We start from the raw sequence: 21462 nt of genomic DNA on the forward strand, positions 1-21462 counted from the left end.
GAAGCCGACCACTAAAGTCGAACCCTCGGCGTCAACAGCGGCGGCCTTCGTTGCTGAGGAATGCTCCGGCGGCGTTGGTGGATTCCTTGGCTGCGCCGGCTTCCGTTGAAGGAGGTGTGATTTTGGTGGAAGGCGTGGATGGGATTTTGTTGAGAAGACGAAAATGAAAGAGGAAAGTGAAATCGGGAAATTATACCTGCTAGAAAACCGCTACTTGAAGTAGCGGTTTATTAAACAAAAACCGCTACTTGAAGTAGCGGTTTATTAAAAAGAAACCGCTACCTGAAGTAGCGGTTTATTAGTAAAAACCGCTACTTCAGGTAGCGGTTTTGCTGTAGACCGGATTTAAAATTTCTTCCCCCTAAACCGGTGACGTGAACGGTAGAATGGGAATTCTTAAAACTATGGCTGCAATTTGAGAATTGCGGTTCTTCTTGACCTTAATTTGGGAAAGAGCTCATTTAACACGCCCAAAAATCAACAAATCCAATAAACTACACAATACAATCAAAATTGTCTACATCCCTTCAATAAGAGTCCAATTTCACCAGACTTTCTTTCATAACTTCTTCTTCTTCATCTTCTTCATCTTCTTCCTCCTCAACTTTCTCTCTCCTCTCAGATCAAATTCCCCCTTTCACTTTTTTCCTCCTCACTCACTCTCTCTCAGCAAACCTGGAGCAGCTCAAGACCATCGGCCGGGAGCTCGCAATGGGCTCCCAAGGCGGTTTCGGCCAATCCAAAGAATTCCTAGATCTCGTCAAATCAATCGGCGAAGCTCGATCTCGTTCCGAAGAAGATCGCATCGTTCTCAACGAAATCGAAACCCTAAAACGCCGAATTATCGAACCCGATATCCCGAAACGAAAGATGAAGGAGTTCATCATCCGTCTCGTGTATGTTGAGATGCTTGGGCATGACGCCTCTTTTGGGTACATTCATGCGGTAAAAATGACTCATGATGATAATATTCTTCTTAAGCGGACTGGGTATTTGGCTGTTACCCTTTTCCTTAATGATGATCATGATCTTATCATCTTGATTGTTAATACAATTCAGAAGGATTTGAAATCTGATAATTATCTTGTGGTTTGTGCTGCTTTGAATGCGGTTTGTCGATTGATCAATGAGGAGACTATTCCCGCGGTTTTGCCCCAGGTTGTTGACTTGCTTAATCACCCTAAAGAGGCTGTTAAGAAGAAGGCTGTTATGGCTTTGCATTGGTTTTATCAGCAGTCCCCGTCTTCGGTTTCGTACCTCGTCTCGAATTTTCGCAAGGTGAAAGGATTTCTTTCTTTCTTTCTGCATTGTTTAAATTATGGGTTTTGGGTTGTGGATTATAATAATCTTTATGACCTGTAATTTTGTTGAATTATTATGGGTTTTAAACTGTGCATTGTAGTAGTAATAGTTAGAATTTGTGTCCTGAAATTGTTGGAAGGATTTGCATGTCAATGTGTGATGCCTGGTTAACTGAAGTGAAAGTGAACTTCTTTCTGGTTTTAGCATTATATCAGTGGATTTTGTAATATGCCTATAACTCTAAAGTAGTGAAATAGTGAGTTTAAGCCCTCGGAGTAGATTTGTGTTTGATCAATTTCTCGAAAGCATGGGTATTCAGGGTGCAATTTTGGAGAATTATGGATTTCAAGCTGTGCATTGTAGATATGCCTTATATTTCCTGGCAGAGTTTTGCTTGATGATTTGTGATGGTAATTAACTGAAGTGAAAGCGAACTTCTTTCCGGTTTTAGGAATTGAAAAGTAGCATTAGAGCAACTACTATGGTTGGCTAATTCTTTTAATAGCTTGTCATGCCACATCATCTTCTTAAGCTATAACAATTCTAACTATTTGTTACTCCAATGGTTAAACTAGTTGTAAATTAATTTATTTTTAATATAATAATAATTTTTATCTAATAAATATTCACCAAGCTAATTAGCTCTACAAAGCTAATTTGTTTGACAAAGCTAATCAACAAGATGTGCAACAATGGTGTAGCTAATAGCTTAATATTTTTTATATTTGCAAGCTAGTCCCTTTTCCCAATTGGAGTTGCTCTTATATTAGAAAAAATTGTAGTATGACTCTTAATTTCAACACCCCAGTTAAGTTAGTTTGGCCCCTTGGATATGTTCATATTTAATGCCACTGTAACATTGGATACATGAAGTTAGTTAGAGGTAGAGATAACTCTAAAGTAGTGAGATATGGCCCTTAGAATATATTTTTTTTCCTGATCTTTGTCTCAATCCACAAGTAATCTAGATTCAATATAAGTGCTCCTATAATATTCAATATTGATAGGAATGTGACTGATGGAAGTTGGGACTTGTGGATTGTGAGCAAAACTGAATATTCGACTTTTCCTAGAGATGGGAAAAAGGGTTCATGATCTAAAGTATATCTTTTCATTCCCTGTTTTAACCAGTGAAGGGGATTTCTAAAACTTAAGTTAAATTGGTAAGCTTTTATACTTCTTGAAGCAAAGGGACTAGGCCACAAGGCAATGATAAACCATCACTCTGTAGCTGTTCTTGCCATAGTTCACTGCTAATATTTGCCTATCAAGAGTTTTATGTATTTATTTTGGGTAAAGCTTTTTGGGGACAGTTTTTAGCAGTACAATTCTCTTAACAGATTGAAATCTGACTATTTTTCAATATTGTTTGGTTTTGAGGCTGTTTGTTGAGACAAGGAATTGTTGGGCCTATGTGGATTGTGATATTTTGTGTAACTTAGTCTGATAACTTAATAAAGTTGCAGATATGTGCCTTAAGAAGATTATGTTGGATTGTTGATGAGCCTTAACAAGATCCTGGGTTAAACATCTTTGCTAGGAATTTACACATATATGCACAAATTACTGAATTTGGCCCTTAAGCATGAAGATCTCGTTGGATGAAAATATGCAAGGAAAACAGGGGGTTTAGTGATGATAGATTGTGGTGCTGCTTGTCATATAAAGTTAAACTATCTTCTTGTCATTACCTGCGATTAATTAAGTATTTAATCTTCAGTGCTTCATTGTAGCAATTGGTTAGGTAGTCTTGTTTTATGAAGATGGTATTACCTTATTGAAGCAGACAATAAGGGATTAATAGAGTGCCTACCTTTGTGGTTTGGTGGGTTATGTGAATGGAAAGAAACTATTCTTTTGTTGTTGGTGTTAAATTTCTATTGTGAAACTCTTTTTTTTTTTTTTTTTCTTTCCCCCCCCCCCCCCCCCTACTACTATTCTCAGTACCAATAATCTGACCCTCTATATATTCTGGTGTTATAAATTTAGTCAACTTCCAAGCAAAATGTAAATCCTTAAAAATGTTTCGTAACAATGAAAGATTCAAATTCCATTAAAAGATTTCTTGTCACTTCTACTTATTGTTAACTTTCTTACTTGTTAGAGGTAACTTTGTACTCTTTCAAGTCACACAACAATATAGTACTATGTGTGCTCAGTTATTATTATTTCTCTTTAAATGCTGAACTTTTCATAAGGGATGACACTTTAGGAAGGAGGGATTTGTTATGACCTATTAACACTTGCTGTACAACTGGAGAGGGTTAATGGATTTTGTGGATTAATTATAGGAGTCAAACATTTCAAAGGTTCTTACTTCTATAATCTACAATCAGCCTTTTATCATTCTTCTTGCTAAGTCTGTGACACAATAGTCCAGAGACATCTAGACCTGTTTTCCAGGCTAGTTCTGGGTTGAATAAGTTTTGGTTCTGTACATGTTGAGTTGTTGGTTGATTTTGGGTCAATCTTTTTTAGCTATCCTGTAATTGATTTTGTGTTATTTTTTAATTTTGAGATGAAAGATGTGCTCAAGAGTGAGCATTAATTGGGTTTTTGGGTCAGGTGAACATTTGCTAGCTACATTATACCTACTTAAATATGAACCTGAATTGATTTGAATTAAAGAGAAGGTCTTCTGTTACAGGGATGTGGTGATTCTCATAGGGCATCCCTGAATAATGGTGATATTTGAGAAATGTTAGTATGAAGACCAAAGTTTATGATATAACTGACAGAGAATAAAGATAAACTTTGAATTATTAGCTTTCCTAGGAATTTACTATTGGTAGAGATCTTACTGCTTAACAAACTTCACCAAGATTGAGTACAGGTTGGCTGTAATCAAATCTGGAAAACAATAGTATTTGTCTTTCATTTTAATATATTGCAACCTCCTGGTTCCTATTTTCCTGGATTTTACCTATCAAGTTTCAATGTCTTAAAACCTTGAAACTCTTTATGGTCCATATTTATGGATGAGAATATGTATACAGGGTATATGGTTCCTGGCTATCGTAATTTATCTGTTTAATTCAGTTATAGAATTTGTTATTGCTTTTTGGCTGGCATACTTATAGTCTAGACATAGTAGATGAATCGATGAAAAATTTACAAACAGCGAGGTGCCTGTCTTAGTGTCTAGTGATGGCATGATGCTTATGCTGTTTGGATGATCTGCACCTATATTAATTGCTTACTAGGGCTTGGGTACTTGTGTCCGGCATAGGTACGTGTCCAAGTGGCCAGCTCAACTATTTTGTGAAAAGTTTATATGATTTTTGTTGAAGTATCCAAGTGTTCTACCCATGTCAGAGTGTTGAGGATTTGGCATGGGTACTTGAGGTGAAATAAAGAGTCCGAATAATGTAGCTTCTGCACTCTGCTACTGTCATTTATTTATTTGCTTCTTTTGTTGTGCTATGTTAATTACATGATTTTTTTGTTTTCTGCAGAAGCTTTCTGATAATGACCCTTCGGTGATGGGTGCTGCATTATGTCCTCTTTTTGATCTGATCACGATAGATGCTAATTCCTATAAAGATCTAGTTGGAAGCTTTGTGAGTATTTTAAAACAAGTAGCAGAAAGAAGATTGCCCAAAAGCTATGATTATCATCAGATGCCTGCTCCATTCATTCAGGCATGTTATTTCTATTCTAATTCATTCTGTTGTATGGAGACCTTAAATTTTGGATAATAAAGCAGGCTGTGTTGTACTCTTTATCTGTTCTTGAACATGATTTTAAATCTGTTATCCACTTAGTTTTAAAAAGCATTGTGCCTTTAATATGGTAGGAGCTAAGGCTCTCTTTGAAGGAATCAGCACATATTCGTAGAATCATTTTCAGATAGAGAGTAAATGGGAAAAAAAGAAAAAGGAAAAGAGTCAAACATGCTGAGAATTAAAGATTAGATTAAAACCAACTTTACTTTTGTAACTTTTCACTGTTACTTTATGGGCTAGAGTTGCTGGCACTATCCCAATTTATTCAACCGGGAAGATACAAAGTAATTGAGAAAACTTGCAAATTGATTATTTATGGTGGTTCCCAGTCATCTGTTTTAACAAGTTGTGTTAAAAAGTTGGGATTTTTCACTGTTTGCTTTATATTTTTAATAACAAACTTAGTTAGTTGCACTAACTGATCAAGCAAGAACTTGAAAGCCTTTGGAACAATTGGGTCCTTACTAGAGAATTGGTAAGTTAAACCCAAATACTATCTACAGTGTCTTCTTGAAGGGTTAGATAGTTGAATTGCAAGATTGACAAGACTACTAGAGTACTAGCATTGACTTATTTTTAGATAAAGCCTTTTAGCAAGCACAGGCTTTCCATAAATTTACACCAGGGGCTAGTTTAGTACTATTGTTTTTCTATGTGAGGACATCTTGTTCTCTTACTATGTTTGATGGTCTTAGTTATAAATGGAATCCTGCTATTTTCCCCCTATCAAGCCATGTGATCTCCTCTACCTGATGACTTTGTATCATACCTTGATAATACAGATTAAGTTGCTCAAAATTCTGGCATTGTTGGGCAGTGGTGACAAGCATGCAAGTGAACAGATGTATACTGTTCTGGGTGACTTAATTAGGAAGTCTGATTCATCTAGCAACATAGGAAATGCGGTGCTCTATGAAAGTGTGTGCTGTGCATCTGCTATCCACCCCAATACAAAATTATTGGAAGCAGCAGCTGATGCAATATCGAAGTTTCTGAAGGTATATTCTCTTGATAAGCTGTTAATTGGAGTTTAATTACTGATAGTCTTTATCTGATCTTATACAACTTTCTTTACCTAATGAGCAGAGTGATAGTCATAATTTAAAATACATGGGCATTGATGCCCTTGGAAGATTGATAAAGCTAAGTCCGGGAGTCGCGGAACAGCATCAACTAGCAGTGATTGATTGCCTGGAGGTGAGAACATTTTGCCTCGAAACATTGGTTTTTCTTGAGGACTTTATTTTATTTATTTTTATTTTTTTGTAATCAGTTGAATGTAACTACTTAGAATCCGGTCCTATTTTTAATTATGTTTAGAAAAGCTATTTAGGTCTTGTTTGGTATAGAGTTTTTTGGAAAGCTTTTATAGCACTATTAGAGGTTTGACCATAGTAAAAAGCTAATTTGGGTGTTTGGTAAATAGCTTATTAAAAGAGCTTTTTGGGCTCTAAAAGCTCATAATAAGAGTTTTTTTTTTTTTTTTTGAAATTAGCTTATTCAACAATTAGCTTTTTGGGTATTAAATACACTAAAACAACTTAAATTAAACAGGTATTTACCAAACACTTTTATACAATAAGCTATATACAACCAGCTAGTCCAATAAGCTAATAACTAGCTAGTCAAACTAGTTAATATCATCAACAATGTCAATCAGCTAACAACTTTTTTTTTTTTCATGGAAAATCTACAAGGCTTCTAGAGATAATGCAAGGAATCAATATTGAGGGGAGGGCACGTTAGTCATAGTCTATTAGTAGTGACTTGGGGAATAAGCTAGAGGTTTGTTAGGAGAGTTTTTCTATAAATAGGCCTCATAAGGAGGAATAAGGATATGTTGAATATTGTGAGGTTTGTTATTGGGAGAGAGTGAGCCTCTCGAACGCTTATACTTGGGAGAGAACCCACCTCTCGAAAGTGAAATTATCATCCAAATTAGTGTAATTCTCATCTAATTAATATAATAACCATTTTTCTTCTTATTTTCTGCCATTTTTAGTGTTGTAAACCATGCTAATTCCTAGCATATGGTATTAGAGCACTTCTGTCCTAGTAGATTAAGCCACTGAAATTCTGTTTTCTCAAAAAAAAAAAAAAATGGAAGTCGCTGGAGCTCCAATTCTGTCACAATCACTTGAGCAGGACGTGAAGGAGATATCAAAGAAATTCTCCGAAAGGATGGAGGAGACCACGAAGAGAATTTTTGATAATCTTCAAAGAGATCTGGTGGAAATCATTGATAATGCTTTCTCTCCGGTCTTCTCTTCCATACAATTGGAGTTGAAGGATATTAAAGAGGAGCTTGAGAAAGAAGAGAACCAGGAAGTGCCAGAGTACAACCACGCCGGCGAGGAGATGCAGCCAGCCACCATTTCCATGGATTAGGGAGGCATATTCAACCCTCACATGGTGGCAACCTCAATCAGGCCAGAGACATCGAAGGAGGTGAAGCTGAAAGATCTGAAAAATACAATAGGTAGTTACACCCTCAGTAATTTCAGAGGAGGCTCATACGGTGGTCCTAATGGTTGGTGTGGCTTTGTTGGCAGAGAATACAAAGCTACAGGTGGCAGGAACGACTTCCCACTGCCATGGGTGAGTGGAAGACGTTGTGATTTTGCAGGTGGATTTACCAATGGAGGTCGAGGTGATCGCACTGGCGAAACTGGTGGTTTGCCTTTCGCAAGTGGTGTTATCGGTAATTTTGAGAGTAGTGGGTCGAGAAATAAGACAGGGGATATTTGAGAGAGGTGGCGCCACATGCTGTGGTTCGGGTGGTGGTCCAGGAGGTTGTGTCGGAAATTGTAGTGGTGGTGGGATATTTGGCTTCCGGTCGAAGAAGAGCTCAAATCAGGGGCCAAGAATGATGGTGAGTGGTTGTAGATCTGATAATTCCGGCGACGGCAGATCTGGTGGCGGTGGTAACATCTAGTTTACTGGTTTACCACTGGAACATCTGGTGGCCAGGAAAGCAGTGGTCAAGGAGGTGTCCCGGCGATAAATCGAGTGATGTATGTAATAGTCTCGCAGGGAAGCCACTGGAAGGAATGTTCGAGCGTGGTGGTGCCGGAGGGAGCGGATCCAGTGGTGGTCCTGGTGAGCGTGCTAGTGGTGGTGATTTTTTGGGTGGCAAGGCACCATGGTACTTGCTGCAGAATATTCCAGTAACAATGGGTTATGAGAGAAGCTTGGGGTCTCTTGTTGGCTTGGAGAGGAAGTCAGAAATGAAATATGCTAGTAAGGGTAATTTTGTCAATTACCAAAATTATGATATAATGGCTGAGGAAAGACTTTGTGGGTCCTTCTTTTCATACCAAAACGTTAAATGGGTTTCTGAAAAGGGGAAAAGGGAGGAAATGGGCCCAATTTTCTTAAATGGGACAAGGCCCATTAGTGAAACTTCTAGCTCACAACCCAATCTCTTATGCCCAGCTTACCAATCCCACTCCTCACATTTAGTTTTTCAACCCACCCAGCTCTTAAAAGAAAGCCTTTCCTCATGTCCCTCCAAAGCCACGTAAGACATGTGATGGACTAATATCTAGCTTTAAAAACACAAGGCTTATATCCACAAATCAATCGCCTGATCCCCATTACTTAGTCCCTATGCATATATTTCAGAATGTACTACCTGATGACTGCTCCAGGGCTTTAGAACAGGATCAATTCTCCTCTGAGTTCAGAACGTCACTGAAGCAGGAGCTTGGTTACGATTGTCACGAGAAGTTGGACACAGCTTATCATTGCCACTGTCGGGAATCAAGTGCAGACTACTATCCACCTTGAGGACAAGGTGAAAGTTTGGGCGGCGGGTAATGCAAGGAATCAATATTAAGGGAGGGCATGTTAGTCATAGTCTATTAGTAGTGACTCGGGGAATAAGCTAAAGGCGTGTTAGGAGAGTTTTTCTATAAATAGGCGTCATTAGGAGGAATAAGGATATGTTGAATATTGTGAGGTTTGTTATTGGGAGAGAGTGAGCCTCTCAAACGCTCATACTTGGGAGAGAATCCACCTCTCGAAAGTGGAATTATCATCCAAATTAGTGTAATTATCATCTAAGCAATATAATCACCATTTTTCTTCTTATTTTCTGCCATTTTTAGTGCTGTAAACCATGCTAATTCCTAGCAGATAATTGGTTGACTAGTACTCATAGATGGCTAAAGGTAGATTGCGGAACTTAGGCATTAGATTGCTTCCAATTTTATATTTAAGTCGAAGAGTGAGAGATAAAATATTGCCAATGTAAAAGTGGTCAGTCATTTGATCATCAGAAAGAGTGAAATTGAACTTCTAGCTGTGTGTCAGTTGCAGTCAGCTAGTCTAATGCTATAAACAACTTATCCTGTATTGTTGGCAAAGTGGTTGTACCCTGTCTTGCTTTGCCGACAATAGAGAAGATTCAACAATCTTACCTCCTGAAAAATGTACCCATCCTTATACTGAAGCCAATAGCCCTGTCAAGTGTTGTCTAGAGCCTCCTTAACTTCCTCTCTCCTCCACCAACATTATGCCCTAATCTTATCATTAAAAAGGGCACCGAGTCTGATGCTTCCTTGTCTTAACAAAAGAAGATAGTCCAAGTCGCACTATATGGATTTCTTCACAAGCTTCATTACAGGCAGGCTTATGGTCTAATTATTGTCACAGATAAGGAGGAAAAGTAGGGGGGACTTAAGAAGGTGTGTAGATTTTTTTGTAGATGTAGGAGGATGGATGAAATTAAATAAGTGATCATCGCTTTGGGAGGGGGGGGGGTGTTTCAATCTCTGCCTCTACAGATCCAACCTTTTAGAAAGATAAAGAGTTTTGTGAGAAATGAAGAAAAAAGAAATTAAATGAGTGATCATCGCTTAGAATTTCTACAGGCTTGCTTATGGTCTAATTATTGTCACAAACAAGGAGGAAAAGTAGGGTGAACTTGGGAAGGTGTGGAAGGTATCATGTAGATGTAAGAGGGGGATGAAATTAAATGAGTGACCATCGCTTTTTTTTTTTTTTTTTTTTTTTTTTTTTTTTTTTTTTGGGGGGGGGGGGGGTTGGGGGTTCTGAATCTCTGCCTCTACCTATCCAACCTTTGAGAAAGATAAGAGTTTTGGGAGAAATGAGGAAAAAGGGATGTCTTCTGGAAAATGCAAGGGGTTTAGTATTTAATTGAATAAGGGTTATTTCTTATTTAGGTCAGAGTTAATTGTAAAAGCATCCAAGCATTTTGCTCTTTTTTTTTTTTTTTTTTTTTTTTTTTTTTTTTTTTTTTTTAAATCATTATTGGATGTTTTAGATTCTATCTTAATCATAACAGCATAGCCCTAAGGGCTGCATTTAAAATTTACTTTTCAAAATTTTGATCATTAAAAAAGTTGTTTATTTAGTTGGACTTTGGCTGATCTGGCTAAACTTCAACCAGTGGCCCACCTGTTTCAGAAATAGTTTAGGTGGGTGGCTTGGGCCATTGGGGCTAGGGTCACCACTGCTCTAAACATGGACAGCCCTTTAACAAGCTGGTTCTTGGTGGGTTGGGCTTGAACCCGTTGACTATCTCTGTGTTGTACATTTAAACTGTAGTGTTACTCCCTCTATGTTTAAATAAATGAAACATTTTGACTTTTTGCACTATTCATCTAATTCACTTTGACTAATGTTTGTGATTTATACATAACAAAAAATATAGTCTTGTGGGTACTTGTTGGAATCGTTCCAATGAATAGTTTATTAATATTCAATTGTTATAATTTTTACTAATCAGTCAAAATATTGCATTGGCATATGTGCACAAGGGAAACATTTCATTTATTTAAACACAGAGGGAATATTAGTTATGCAATTGACGAATTTCTCGGTCAACAGTAGTCGTCTTAGCTGGTGGTTAGATATATGCATAAAAAAAGTAGATGATAGTCATCATATAGCAGCTTCAGGATAATGTGCTGGCCACTGGATAAACTAACTACTGGTTATTGTAGGTGCCATGTTACGATGCTTATGCTTCAAAAACAGAATAGAAAAAAGTGTTATTAATGATGTTTTTGTTCTCAAAAAGGGCCATTTTCCATATAATTCAGTTAATTCGCTACCTAACAAAATGTTTGCTGACCTTTATATACAGGATCCGGATGATTCCCTCAAGCGAAAGACTTTTGAACTACTGTATAAGATGACCAAGTCCTCTAATGTGGAAGTGATTGTTGACCGAATGATTGAGTATATGATAAGTATTAATGATAGTCATTATAAAACTGAAATCGCATCACGGTGTGTTGAACTTGCTGAGCAATTTGCCCCAAGTAATCAGTGGTTTATTCAGGTATGCTCAGATCTATAGTTTGTGCTTCTGCTTATTTAACATCTACCAATCTCACTATGTTTTTGGCTTTCCCCAGACTATGAACAAAGTTTTCGAGCATGCTGGCGATTTGGTAAATATTAAGGTGGTGCACAATCTAATGCGTTTGATTGCTGAGGGATTTGGAGAGGAGGATGATACTGCAGATGGGCAGCTAAGATTATCTGCTGTGCGTTTCTACAATTGATTCTACTGTGTTAATATTCTTGTGTTTAAATCTTATTTTTGGCCTGCTTTATCTATATAAAGCATTTACCAAACACTTCCTTCAATATTCTATGTTGCGATGATTTCTGGGTAATGTTTTTATTTTTTTTATTTTTTTTATTTTATATATATATATATATATATATATATATATATATATATAATATATATATATATATATATATATATATATATATAGGATCAAAACTGGAAAACACTAACCTGGCTTTAAACAGCTTCAAGAAATTTGTTTTATGATTACTCCCTCTGTCCCAATTTAGTGTGCTCACTTATCATGGTACATAGTTTTAGAGGTATGTTGGTATTTTGTTATAACATGTTATCTTAATAAAAAGGTAGATGTTAGTGGAGATTGTGGAAAGGTTTTTTTTTAATTTTTTTTTTGAATGAAAGAGAGTGTGATGCCCGAAGTTATTGGGAAGAGAGAGGTAATAAAAATATAGTTTGTAATTGCCAATTTTAGAGATGGGCATACAGTCTCGAGCTGTATGCCCTTGTTTGCAAATGACTTGATTTTGAAGTTGTTATACTTAGGAATATGTTTGGTTCATATTTTGTTCTTCTTGTTTCAAATTGGGTTAGTTAGCTTTTTATGAGTATTCAACAAGATAATTATATAAATTAATCATGGGTTGATTTGATTCATGTAGGGTCAAAGTAAGGTTACCTGTTTGTTAGGTCTACTCTGTGGATGGGAGATGCTACATGAGTTGGCTAAATTCCACATAGCCAAACCCTAAAATATTTAGTGGGTACTGGATTTATGCGGGCTGTGTTAAACATTTTCAGCATGGTGCTAGCCTGTCCAGATAACTGCATTACTTTTCTAAATCATATGTTATGAGTAGGTAGAATAAATTTTGGGACCCGAATTTTTTATACGACTTACTTGGGTGAAAAAATATAATCAAGATGGAATACTTGAAAGTGGGATCTTAAATGATGTGCCATACTTTTAAAATCTTTTAAATATAGGATCTTCTAGGAAGTCTTTTTTGGGATGCCGAATACATTTTATTACTGCTCTTTTATTCATCTTCAAGAGAGACTGTTAAATTTGTAACTATATTCCTTTATCAGTTCATTTGGAAAGGCTATTAAGTTTTTAGGGGTGTTATCTTGTGAAAAGTCTGCTTTTGTCTTCAGACATGGTTTTCCAAAGAAATTTTGCTCTATTGATGGACATATTTTTCGTTTTCTGTGTTCTTTTTAGAACAGGCTTGGTTATTATCCTTTACACAATTGTGTTGGGGTTTTGAAGGTTAAGGGGAATCAAGATGATTAGATCAATGTGAAAAATGTGCTTCTATTTTAATGATTATTGAATATATTGATTTGCATTTCCTATCATTCTGAGTTATGTAGGACTGTAATTCACAACTAATTAAGTTCTGTGCATTTGATTTGGATTTGCAGGTTGAGTCTTATTTAAGAATCATTGGTGAACCAAAGCTTCCATCTGCATTCCTTCAAGTAAGCTTTCTGTGTTATCAATGCTTCTGCTCTAGCATTTTTGCTCCTTTAAGTACCGCATAAACATAAACATTTTCATGTTCCTTTTTATTAAACTAAAAATTGATAACTACACTCCATAACTCCACCTAAAACTGTTGTGATAAGGAAATACACTAAATTTAGACGGAGATGCTGCTTCTTACATTAATTGCAGACTAGCTATCATATTAAATGAAGACAAGCTATCATCTACAACGCACACAACTGCATTTTGTGTCTGCAAAATGTAATCCTATGCCAGCAGACCCACTCTGAAGTTAAAATAAGCCCTCCTCTCTCTTCTATTTCTACCACTAATCAATTGAGTATTTTTCTCAATAAACGTCCACTTCCTTGATCTGCGTTACAACTCTAGTCAGCTTTCAAATACCCCACAAGGCCACAAATAACATATTCTTTTTTGTTGAAAAGATAAATTTATTCTATTGTTGATTCCTTTTCAGGTTATTTGTTGGGTGTTAGGGGAGTATGGAATTGCTTATGGAAAATATTCTGCTTCATACATTACTGGAAAGCTCTGTGATGTGGCAGAAGCCTATTCAACCGATGACACAGTGAAGGTAAAAAGTTGAATCTTTTGGTCTTGAAGTCATCTCTTTTCATTGGTAGGGCCTTCAATTTTCGTGGATGATTATTTTTCCACTGCATTTTTAGTATGCATTTCCACTAAGGACAGATACATCTGTACGTTAACGTTCTACAGGGTGCAAATATTTTAAGAAGGATACAACATCTCAGAAACCTTTTGTTTACTTATCTACAATTTTGAGCTCAAATAGGACATATTGAAACGTTGCTCGTGTTATGTGCATGTATGAAACTGAATTCACATATAAGCCACAATTCATAACTTAACCTCTTGGTACCTCTTTGACACAGCTCAAACTTCACAGGCAATAATATTCAAATTGATGTGATAATAGTCACAAGCTCTTTTAAATCTCAAATTTGCAATCAGAAATCTTAGATTGACAGCATTGATTGATTTTCGAAACTAACAATAGATTAGGGCTTTAGCCTTTCGGCTGCCAATTGGATTCAGCTCTCTTGCTCCCGATGATTACCAATTGATGATAATTCATAATGGAGGGATTATAAAATCCAGGAGAAAGTTTGAGATCTGGTAAGAATGCGAAAATATTTACTAAAGAGCCCGTCAAACATGTAATACAATATGCAGCTACTTAAGACTACCTTATTTTCTATGTGACTGTTGCAAGAACTCTGACAAAATGCTTATACTGGCTAAAGGCTACTTCATGTATCCCTCCTTAATGTGGGCTTTGGCTGCTTGGGGGAGCTATGCTAATGGGGTCATGCCCCTCTCCCAAGCAACCAAGTAGATTGACTGAATTATTGCTGTACGATGATAATGTGATTTAATATACGCACTGGTTTTAGTGTTTTGTCTCTTCTGATGGCTTATGTTATTGTCTTTTTTTAAAGGCATATGCACTTACAGCTCTTATGAAGATCTATGCATTTGAAAAAGCTGCGGGACGAAAAGTGGACATGCTTCCTGAGGTAGTGTCATCTCTTCCAAATCAATTTTATTCGTTAAAATTATTGGTATGCGGATATATGTTGTCCTTAAGGTCTGAGTCAAATAGCAATGATTCGAAGCACTTCTTTTTACACTATTTCGGAAACCCAAGGAATGAATTTTCCCTTTTCCTTGAAAAGGATGCCCTTTCTATCCGATCTTCTATAAAGTATCTACACTTGCTGTCCTAAACTGAGTTTTGTTGGAAACTTTGTCATGAGTTCTAAGCATAATCATTGTGTAATAGTTTATTGGTCTAATTTGCTGTTCTGATCTTCTGTCTCTTTCCCTGGATACCTTGTCCTCCTAATATACTTTTACTGTTGTATCTTGGATGTGCAGTTTTAATACTACTCCCTCCATCTTCAAATTATTTTCTTAGGCTTGGGCATGCATATTCAGAGAAGATGGTAGGATGGTGTATGCTCCTTGGTATATAGTGCAAAATTACGAATTAATTAATAGATTGATGGAGAAAAACTAAATGCTGGACCGCACATCACCTAAAATAGAAGAAAGAGAGTGAAGTTGTTAGTGGTAGGGCTCACATTGCATGGGTTGAATGAGTTAGGTGAGAGAGATACAAAGAAACCTTAATTTTTTTTTTTTTTTTTTATAAATTTAACTTTGACCTACTCTTTCTCTCGTATTTGAACATGAGGCGGCCCCTTGTGCCTTGTTTGAGGTGGCCCGAGGCGCCACTTTTGTCACCTTTTGGAATGCATTGTGTCTATTTTGACCTTTGATCTACTCAACCTCTCGCATTTTAACATGAGGTGGCCTAGGCCCTCTACCTTGTACCCTGTTTGAGGTGGCTCGAGGCGCACACTTTTTGTCACCTTTTGGAATGTGTTGTGTCTTATTAGGTCAAGGCAATTCGATATGCGCTTTGACTTGCCTGGCGCTTAGTTGTGCTTTTTAACTAAGATGGGAGGAGTTAAGAAGGATATGAAGAAATTTGGGTGTGTATATCACTTAGAGAGAAGGGAATTGAGGGAGAGAGGATCATGGTTGACGATCACTGGAGTTGAATCTTGGTTCATGTAGTTGACCCCACCATTAGGATTAAGGCTTCAATGTTCTTGTTTTCTGTTGTTAAGAATGAACATTATCTTTTGGTGTATGGAGGGATAATTTTCTCGAAAGTTTAAATGTCAACCAAAGGCAGGTCATTTTGTTGATGTGAACTTTTGAATCATGGTCTCCTGCTATTGTGGGGATTTTTCTTGTTGACTACTTGTTGATTCTTGGTCCAGTTATGTGTTACATGCTTTTAGGTAGTTAGTGTAGTAATGCAATAACCCTCAACTTGGCATCCAGGTCATTTGGGATTCAGTATAGAATCAAAAATCTTTTCTGCATGTGCATAACTGGTCTTTGTGGACAAAATTTTTTCTCATTAATTTTTTTTTGAAAAACGATTTGATTCATAAATACAAAGTTGTATGACATCTATGAAAAGATTTATGTCTAATAGATACATGACAATTGAATCATCATCAATACTACGATCTTTGTTGCAAATTGTTCATTCTTCATACCCTCTTTCGTATCGTTGTGATTTACAGCTTTCATCGTCAAGGGGGTCTATCTATCTGTTGTAGTTGTGAAGAAAATTTTTGTTTGATTCATCTGATTATAATTGAAAGATTAACTTTTTCGATCCCGCACAAATCTTTATCCATGAAACAACTTTATAGCAATCCATCAAGTAAAAGCAAATCTTCTTTCAAAAGAGAGAACAAAAACCCGGTATTTCGAAGGAGAAAAATCCTCCTAAAGAAGAAGAAAAACTCTTGTCTTCCGAGGTAGAAGCGTTCCTCCTAAATGAGCAAGAGCTATTATAAACTTAAAAACAAACAAAAATAAAGTGAAAATATGCACAAGAAACAAAGATTGGGGCTTTCCATTGGTAAAAACCAATGGAAGCCCCTCCAAAATTCAACAATGGAGGCTAGTGTTTTAGGGAGAGGAGAGAGAAACCACTAATACTTAACAACTGGATGTGAATATGATAGTTTTTCTCTCATTAATTTAATCCTTTTAATTATGAGTTTTGGTTATGTTATTAAATTTTTTTTATTTTTGTTTAATGCTTCTGGAGCCAATTTTTTGGTTATCTTGCAAAAACTGAAAAATTTGCTAGTGTTGGGTTGCATTTCTTTTGGTAAATTCTATTTAACATCTAAAGATGAACATTGCAAATTATTTACTGCTATACATTCTGATCCTTTTGGTCTCCTCTCAGTGTCAGTCGTTGATTGAAGAGCTGTCAGCGTCCCATTCAACAGATTTGCAGCAGCGTGCATATGAACTGCAAGCTGTAATTGGTTTGGATTCTCAAGCTATTGAAACTATACTGCCATTTGATGCAAGCTGTGAAGATATTGAGGTCATATACTTTAGCTTTATGTGCTGAGGCTTTAATTACTTGCAAGGGTTTCCTTACTATATTGTTTTTTCTGTGCATGGTACATCAGGCTTGACAGCTAAACAGTCTGCATTTGTCAAGAGTCTCAACATTATGTCTCATATGAAATGTTATGAATGCATCTAGATTCTAGGATCAGGTTCACTTTATTTGTTTGAGGGTCAAGAAAGAAGACAAGATACTAGATATATACGTGGTGGGTTGGACTAGTTACTTGACAAATCTGCAGAAATAAATTGCTTTTTAATATTCTAAACAAAGAACATGTTCGTGGGTATGCTGATTGCTTGGGTTTTCTTGTTGAATGTGCAATGTTATGTTTACGGAGTATTTCCTAACTTTGTGTTGTCATCATAAATATTTAATTACATGAAGTATAGTAACGTTGGGGTTCTGACATTTGCTTTTCCTTTTGATTCTAACACTTAATGTCATCAATTTCTATTTGTATCATCAATAATTCTTATTTGTGTCATCCATTCTTGTACTTAAATACTTGCAGGTTGACAAAAGCCTCTCATTCCTCAATGGTTACGTGCAAAAATCACTAGAAAATGGGGCTCAACCCTATGTCTCTGAGAATCAACATTCTGCAATGCCAATTATCAGCAACTTTAGAAGCCAAACTCACCATGAGTCATCCGCTCATGGACTTAGGTTTGAGGCCTATGAACTTCCAAAGCCTATTGAGCAGCCAAAGCCTACTTTGGCTTCACATGTTCCTTCGACAGATCTTGTCTCTGTATCTGAGCCATCATATACTCGAGAGTTCCACCAGGCTGCATCAGTGAGACCGTTGGCTGATGCTGGGTCAAATGAAATCAAGCTACGGCTTGATGGGGTCCAAAAGAAATGGGGAAGGCCAAATTATTCCTCTCCACCGTCAACTTCAAATTCTTCCTCTCAGAATGTTAGTAATGGAGGTTCACAGAATAATGAAGTAGGTGCTGTAAGCTCAAAACCTAGGGATACTTCTTACGGTTACAAGAAGCAGACAGTGGAAATTGATCCCGAGAAACAGAGGCTTGCTGCTTCACTGTTTGGTGGTCTTTCAAAAGAAGAAAAAAGGCCGTCTACAACCAGCTATAAATCTACAAAAACATCCAGTCATGTTGGGAAGTCCCAAGAAACAAGATCAGCGGCAGAGATGACACCACCGCCACCTCCCCCTCCTGACTTGCTTGATTTTGGTGAACCTGATAACATGGGAGGTTCATCTATAATTGATCCTTTCACCCAGTTGGAAGGCCTTTTAGAGGCAGGTCCGGGGGCATCATCTGCAGCTAATTCTAGCTCCGTCAGTTCTACTAAAGAGTCTGATCTTATGTCGCTTTATGGAGATATGCCAATGAGCACACAATCTGATTTCGTCGATACTCTCAGTAAAGATGATAACCTTAATTTTGGGTCATCAGATGCAACCAATAAGAATGGTCATGTCCAACAATCCCAAGAAAGCAAAGGCCCTAACCTGAAGGATGCACTGCAGAAGGATGCCTTGGTGAGGCAGATGGGTGTAACCCCAACAAGTCAAAACCCCAACTTGTTCAAGGACTTGTTTGGCTAAGTTACTCGACAGCAATTCTCTAAATCTCTCACTAGTCACTTGGGCTGGCAAAGCTACAGGAAGGGCACAATGCTTGGAGCTGCTGGCTAGAAGCAGTTTGCTAGTCTAGGTAATATGATGTCGTGTAAAGGATTTCAGTAAAGTGAATGGGTAAAAACTTTGAGTACAGTCTCAAATTCGGATCCTCCGGTTCAGTTTTGTTCCTTGGTGGTGATGTCTTTGTACAACTAGTGCCATTTAAAAGTTTTGTGGTGTATATTTGGGATGTTTGGGATCTCGCTTTCCAGTTATTCATATGGGGGTTATTTTCCCCTTGCATATGCTGAGATGATCAACAATTTTGGTGCTTTTGACCGATGCTTTGTTTCTTTTCTAAGTGAAGTAGGTGCTCTTATTGATAATCCTCTGTTGTAATAATGGTACCAATAAAATTGTATCAGTAATTATATTTTATTTTATTTTTTCTTTTTATTTTTTTATTTTTTTTATATATAGTTCCTCTTTTTTCAATGTAACGGCTACAGAAGCTACCTACTGCAAAGCTTGCTCTTGAGTGTAACATTGTAGATGCATACATTTTCTTGTAGTTATTTTAATTACACCTTTTTCAAGTGTTTATTAATGAACAAGTTTTAATTTGTATTTGGAAAAACCATTAGTTTGCTTCACCAAATTACGTTTGATCAAAAAAATAAAATAAAAAAATAAGTACAATGGTTAGAACAGCACGTAGGTTAAGGAAAGTTAGTTGAATGGAGTAAAATATTGTATAAGTGGTGTTTGTCTAGAGAAATTAAATTATACAAAGTATATATATACAAAAAAAGTGTTATAATAATTTATTAAAAACTAATGGAAATCTTTTGACACGATCATGCATGAATATGAATGTAAATGTAAATGTGGCCGCACCTCGGTATGAGGTTGCTTACGTATCCGTTAGAAATCAGGCCGAACGTAGCTCTAGTCGAACTTTGTACAAATGTATGTACACCTCAAAGAGGTCTTTCAATGGTTGTAATGTGGTCAAGCTGTTGGTTAAAGAAGAAAGAGGAAAAGACTCAAGACCCGAGAGAAGCCCCCTAAAATGTGTAATTGTGTATTTGAAATTTGAACTTTACAAGTTTTATTTTTTCACATTTTTTTTACCTTTGAAATTTTTTTTTTTCTTTTTCATTCTTTTGAATCAATGTGGGCAATCTTGGATCATGCGGTCCATCACTCACATAGCATTCATGTTTCTCAGGCACGGTTGCAAGCACTCGATGAGAGACGCAATTCGAGATGTGCTCATATTAAAGACATTGGAACACTTGACATTAGACATTGATTTAGTATTATTTTTTGGTTTTTTCTTTGCACTTGCTTTTGATTATTACACAAATTGCACAATTTCCCATCCCAAGGTTAGGTAAATGTGAGTTAAATAAATGAAAGCCAAACGTTAGACGAGGCTCAAAGTGGTTAATGAAAAAGTGGAATATATGTTTGAATGATAAAAGGGGAATAATGGGTTGCAAAGGTGCCTGAAATCATTGGTATACCTTGTATTTGGTGTGACATCATTTGCGAATGATGATCGAAGGAAAGAAATGCTCATTGATGGAAAAGGTAAGAAACTTGACAGATAGACACATGAATAAGGAGAACCTATGCAAGACTTAGTAGGGGAAAAGGTTTGAACAAAAGAAGAACAAAGCATGAAATCTTGGTGTGAAGCTCGCATCGTGATTCGTCTTCATCGTTGGTTATGATTTACTTCTTGCCTCCTAGAGGAACAAGAAGTTTGTTGTTGTTGATGCTTTGATTGAAGAAAAGAGTTACGTTCCCCTTATTCTTCCAATTGTTGCCTAGTGATTCTTAGACTCAAGCAATGTGGAGCAAAATGAGCTCACTTAATGCATTAAATCAATACTTGGATAGGAAAGGAAGAGTGTGTGAAAGAATTTTGAAAACAGATGAGAAATACTCCACTCATTCCTATTATGATGGAACACGATGCATGCATGGTCCTTGTATACGATCATAAAAAATATGGTGCGTGACTCGAATAAAAAGCGTGTGCAATGACTCAAAAAGTGTGATTAGGTGAGTTTATGGAGACTCGTGATTTGATCGTATGGCTAGATATGAGGACATTGTGAAAAAACGAAGGACCTAAAGACCAAATAGCACGGAAGACTAAAAGACAAACTAACTCGATTAATTTTGTCCAATTTTAATGTTTTTGCTATTTACTAGGAGAAAACGTTCCATTAGGCAAACGTTAGTTAAATAATGAAATCAACCACAACCAAAGATAAAGAACACATGTTAGGTTAGCACAATAATCACAAAAGACTAGGACGGAGGACTAGAATTCTAGAAGAGTTAGGACTCATGGGAAAAGATAAAAAAAATAATAAAAATAAAAAATCTACAATCCTATGTTATACGAGTTTGGCATGGATTAGAAGGCTAGAAGAAGTAGAAGATTGACTAAGACTAGCTTGACACGAAAAAATAAAAAATAATTTAAAAAAAGAAGGTTGGACGATAAAAAGAACTCCTAAACTGGACAGGCTGTAGTATTTCGGTTTATTATTTTTGATCTGTGACTCCGATTGGGACGAAACCATCGCCAAATGAAAGATAAAATCCGAAGCTAAAAATCCTTAGGTTACACAACTCGTAAATTTTTCTAGAACTCCGGCTATGATCGAAACAAAGTGACGCTTGTACAATATACGGGAATAAAAACAGGGTTCACTGAAAAAAAAGGAACTATGACTCGACTCTAATAAAAAAAGGATGGTTAGATAA

The 21462-nt window shown here is 36.6% G+C and overlaps 1 protein-coding gene across 1 annotated transcript; it reads left to right on the forward strand.

Moving 5' to 3' along the window:
• The first annotated feature begins 496 nt into the window (after positions 1-496).
• Positions 497-19311, forward strand: LOC110733872 (AP-4 complex subunit epsilon-like). The gene is made up of 11 exons (XM_021913945.1): positions 497-1278; positions 4758-4943; positions 5810-6025; positions 6114-6224; positions 11140-11337; positions 11414-11545; positions 13021-13077; positions 13563-13679; positions 14566-14643; positions 16911-17054; positions 17596-19311. Exons 1-11 carry the CDS (start codon positions 712-714, stop codon positions 18658-18660), a joined length of 2871 nt encoding a protein of 956 aa, XP_021769637.1. The 5' UTR covers positions 497-711; the 3' UTR covers positions 18661-19311.
• Positions 19312-21462: the final 2151 nt, after the last annotated feature.

The sequence above is a fragment of the Chenopodium quinoa genome, unplaced genomic scaffold, assembly GCF_001683475.1.
Source record: "Chenopodium quinoa cultivar QQ74 unplaced genomic scaffold, ASM168347v1, whole genome shotgun sequence".
Lineage (NCBI taxonomy): Eukaryota > Viridiplantae > Streptophyta > Magnoliopsida > Caryophyllales > Amaranthaceae > Chenopodium > Chenopodium quinoa.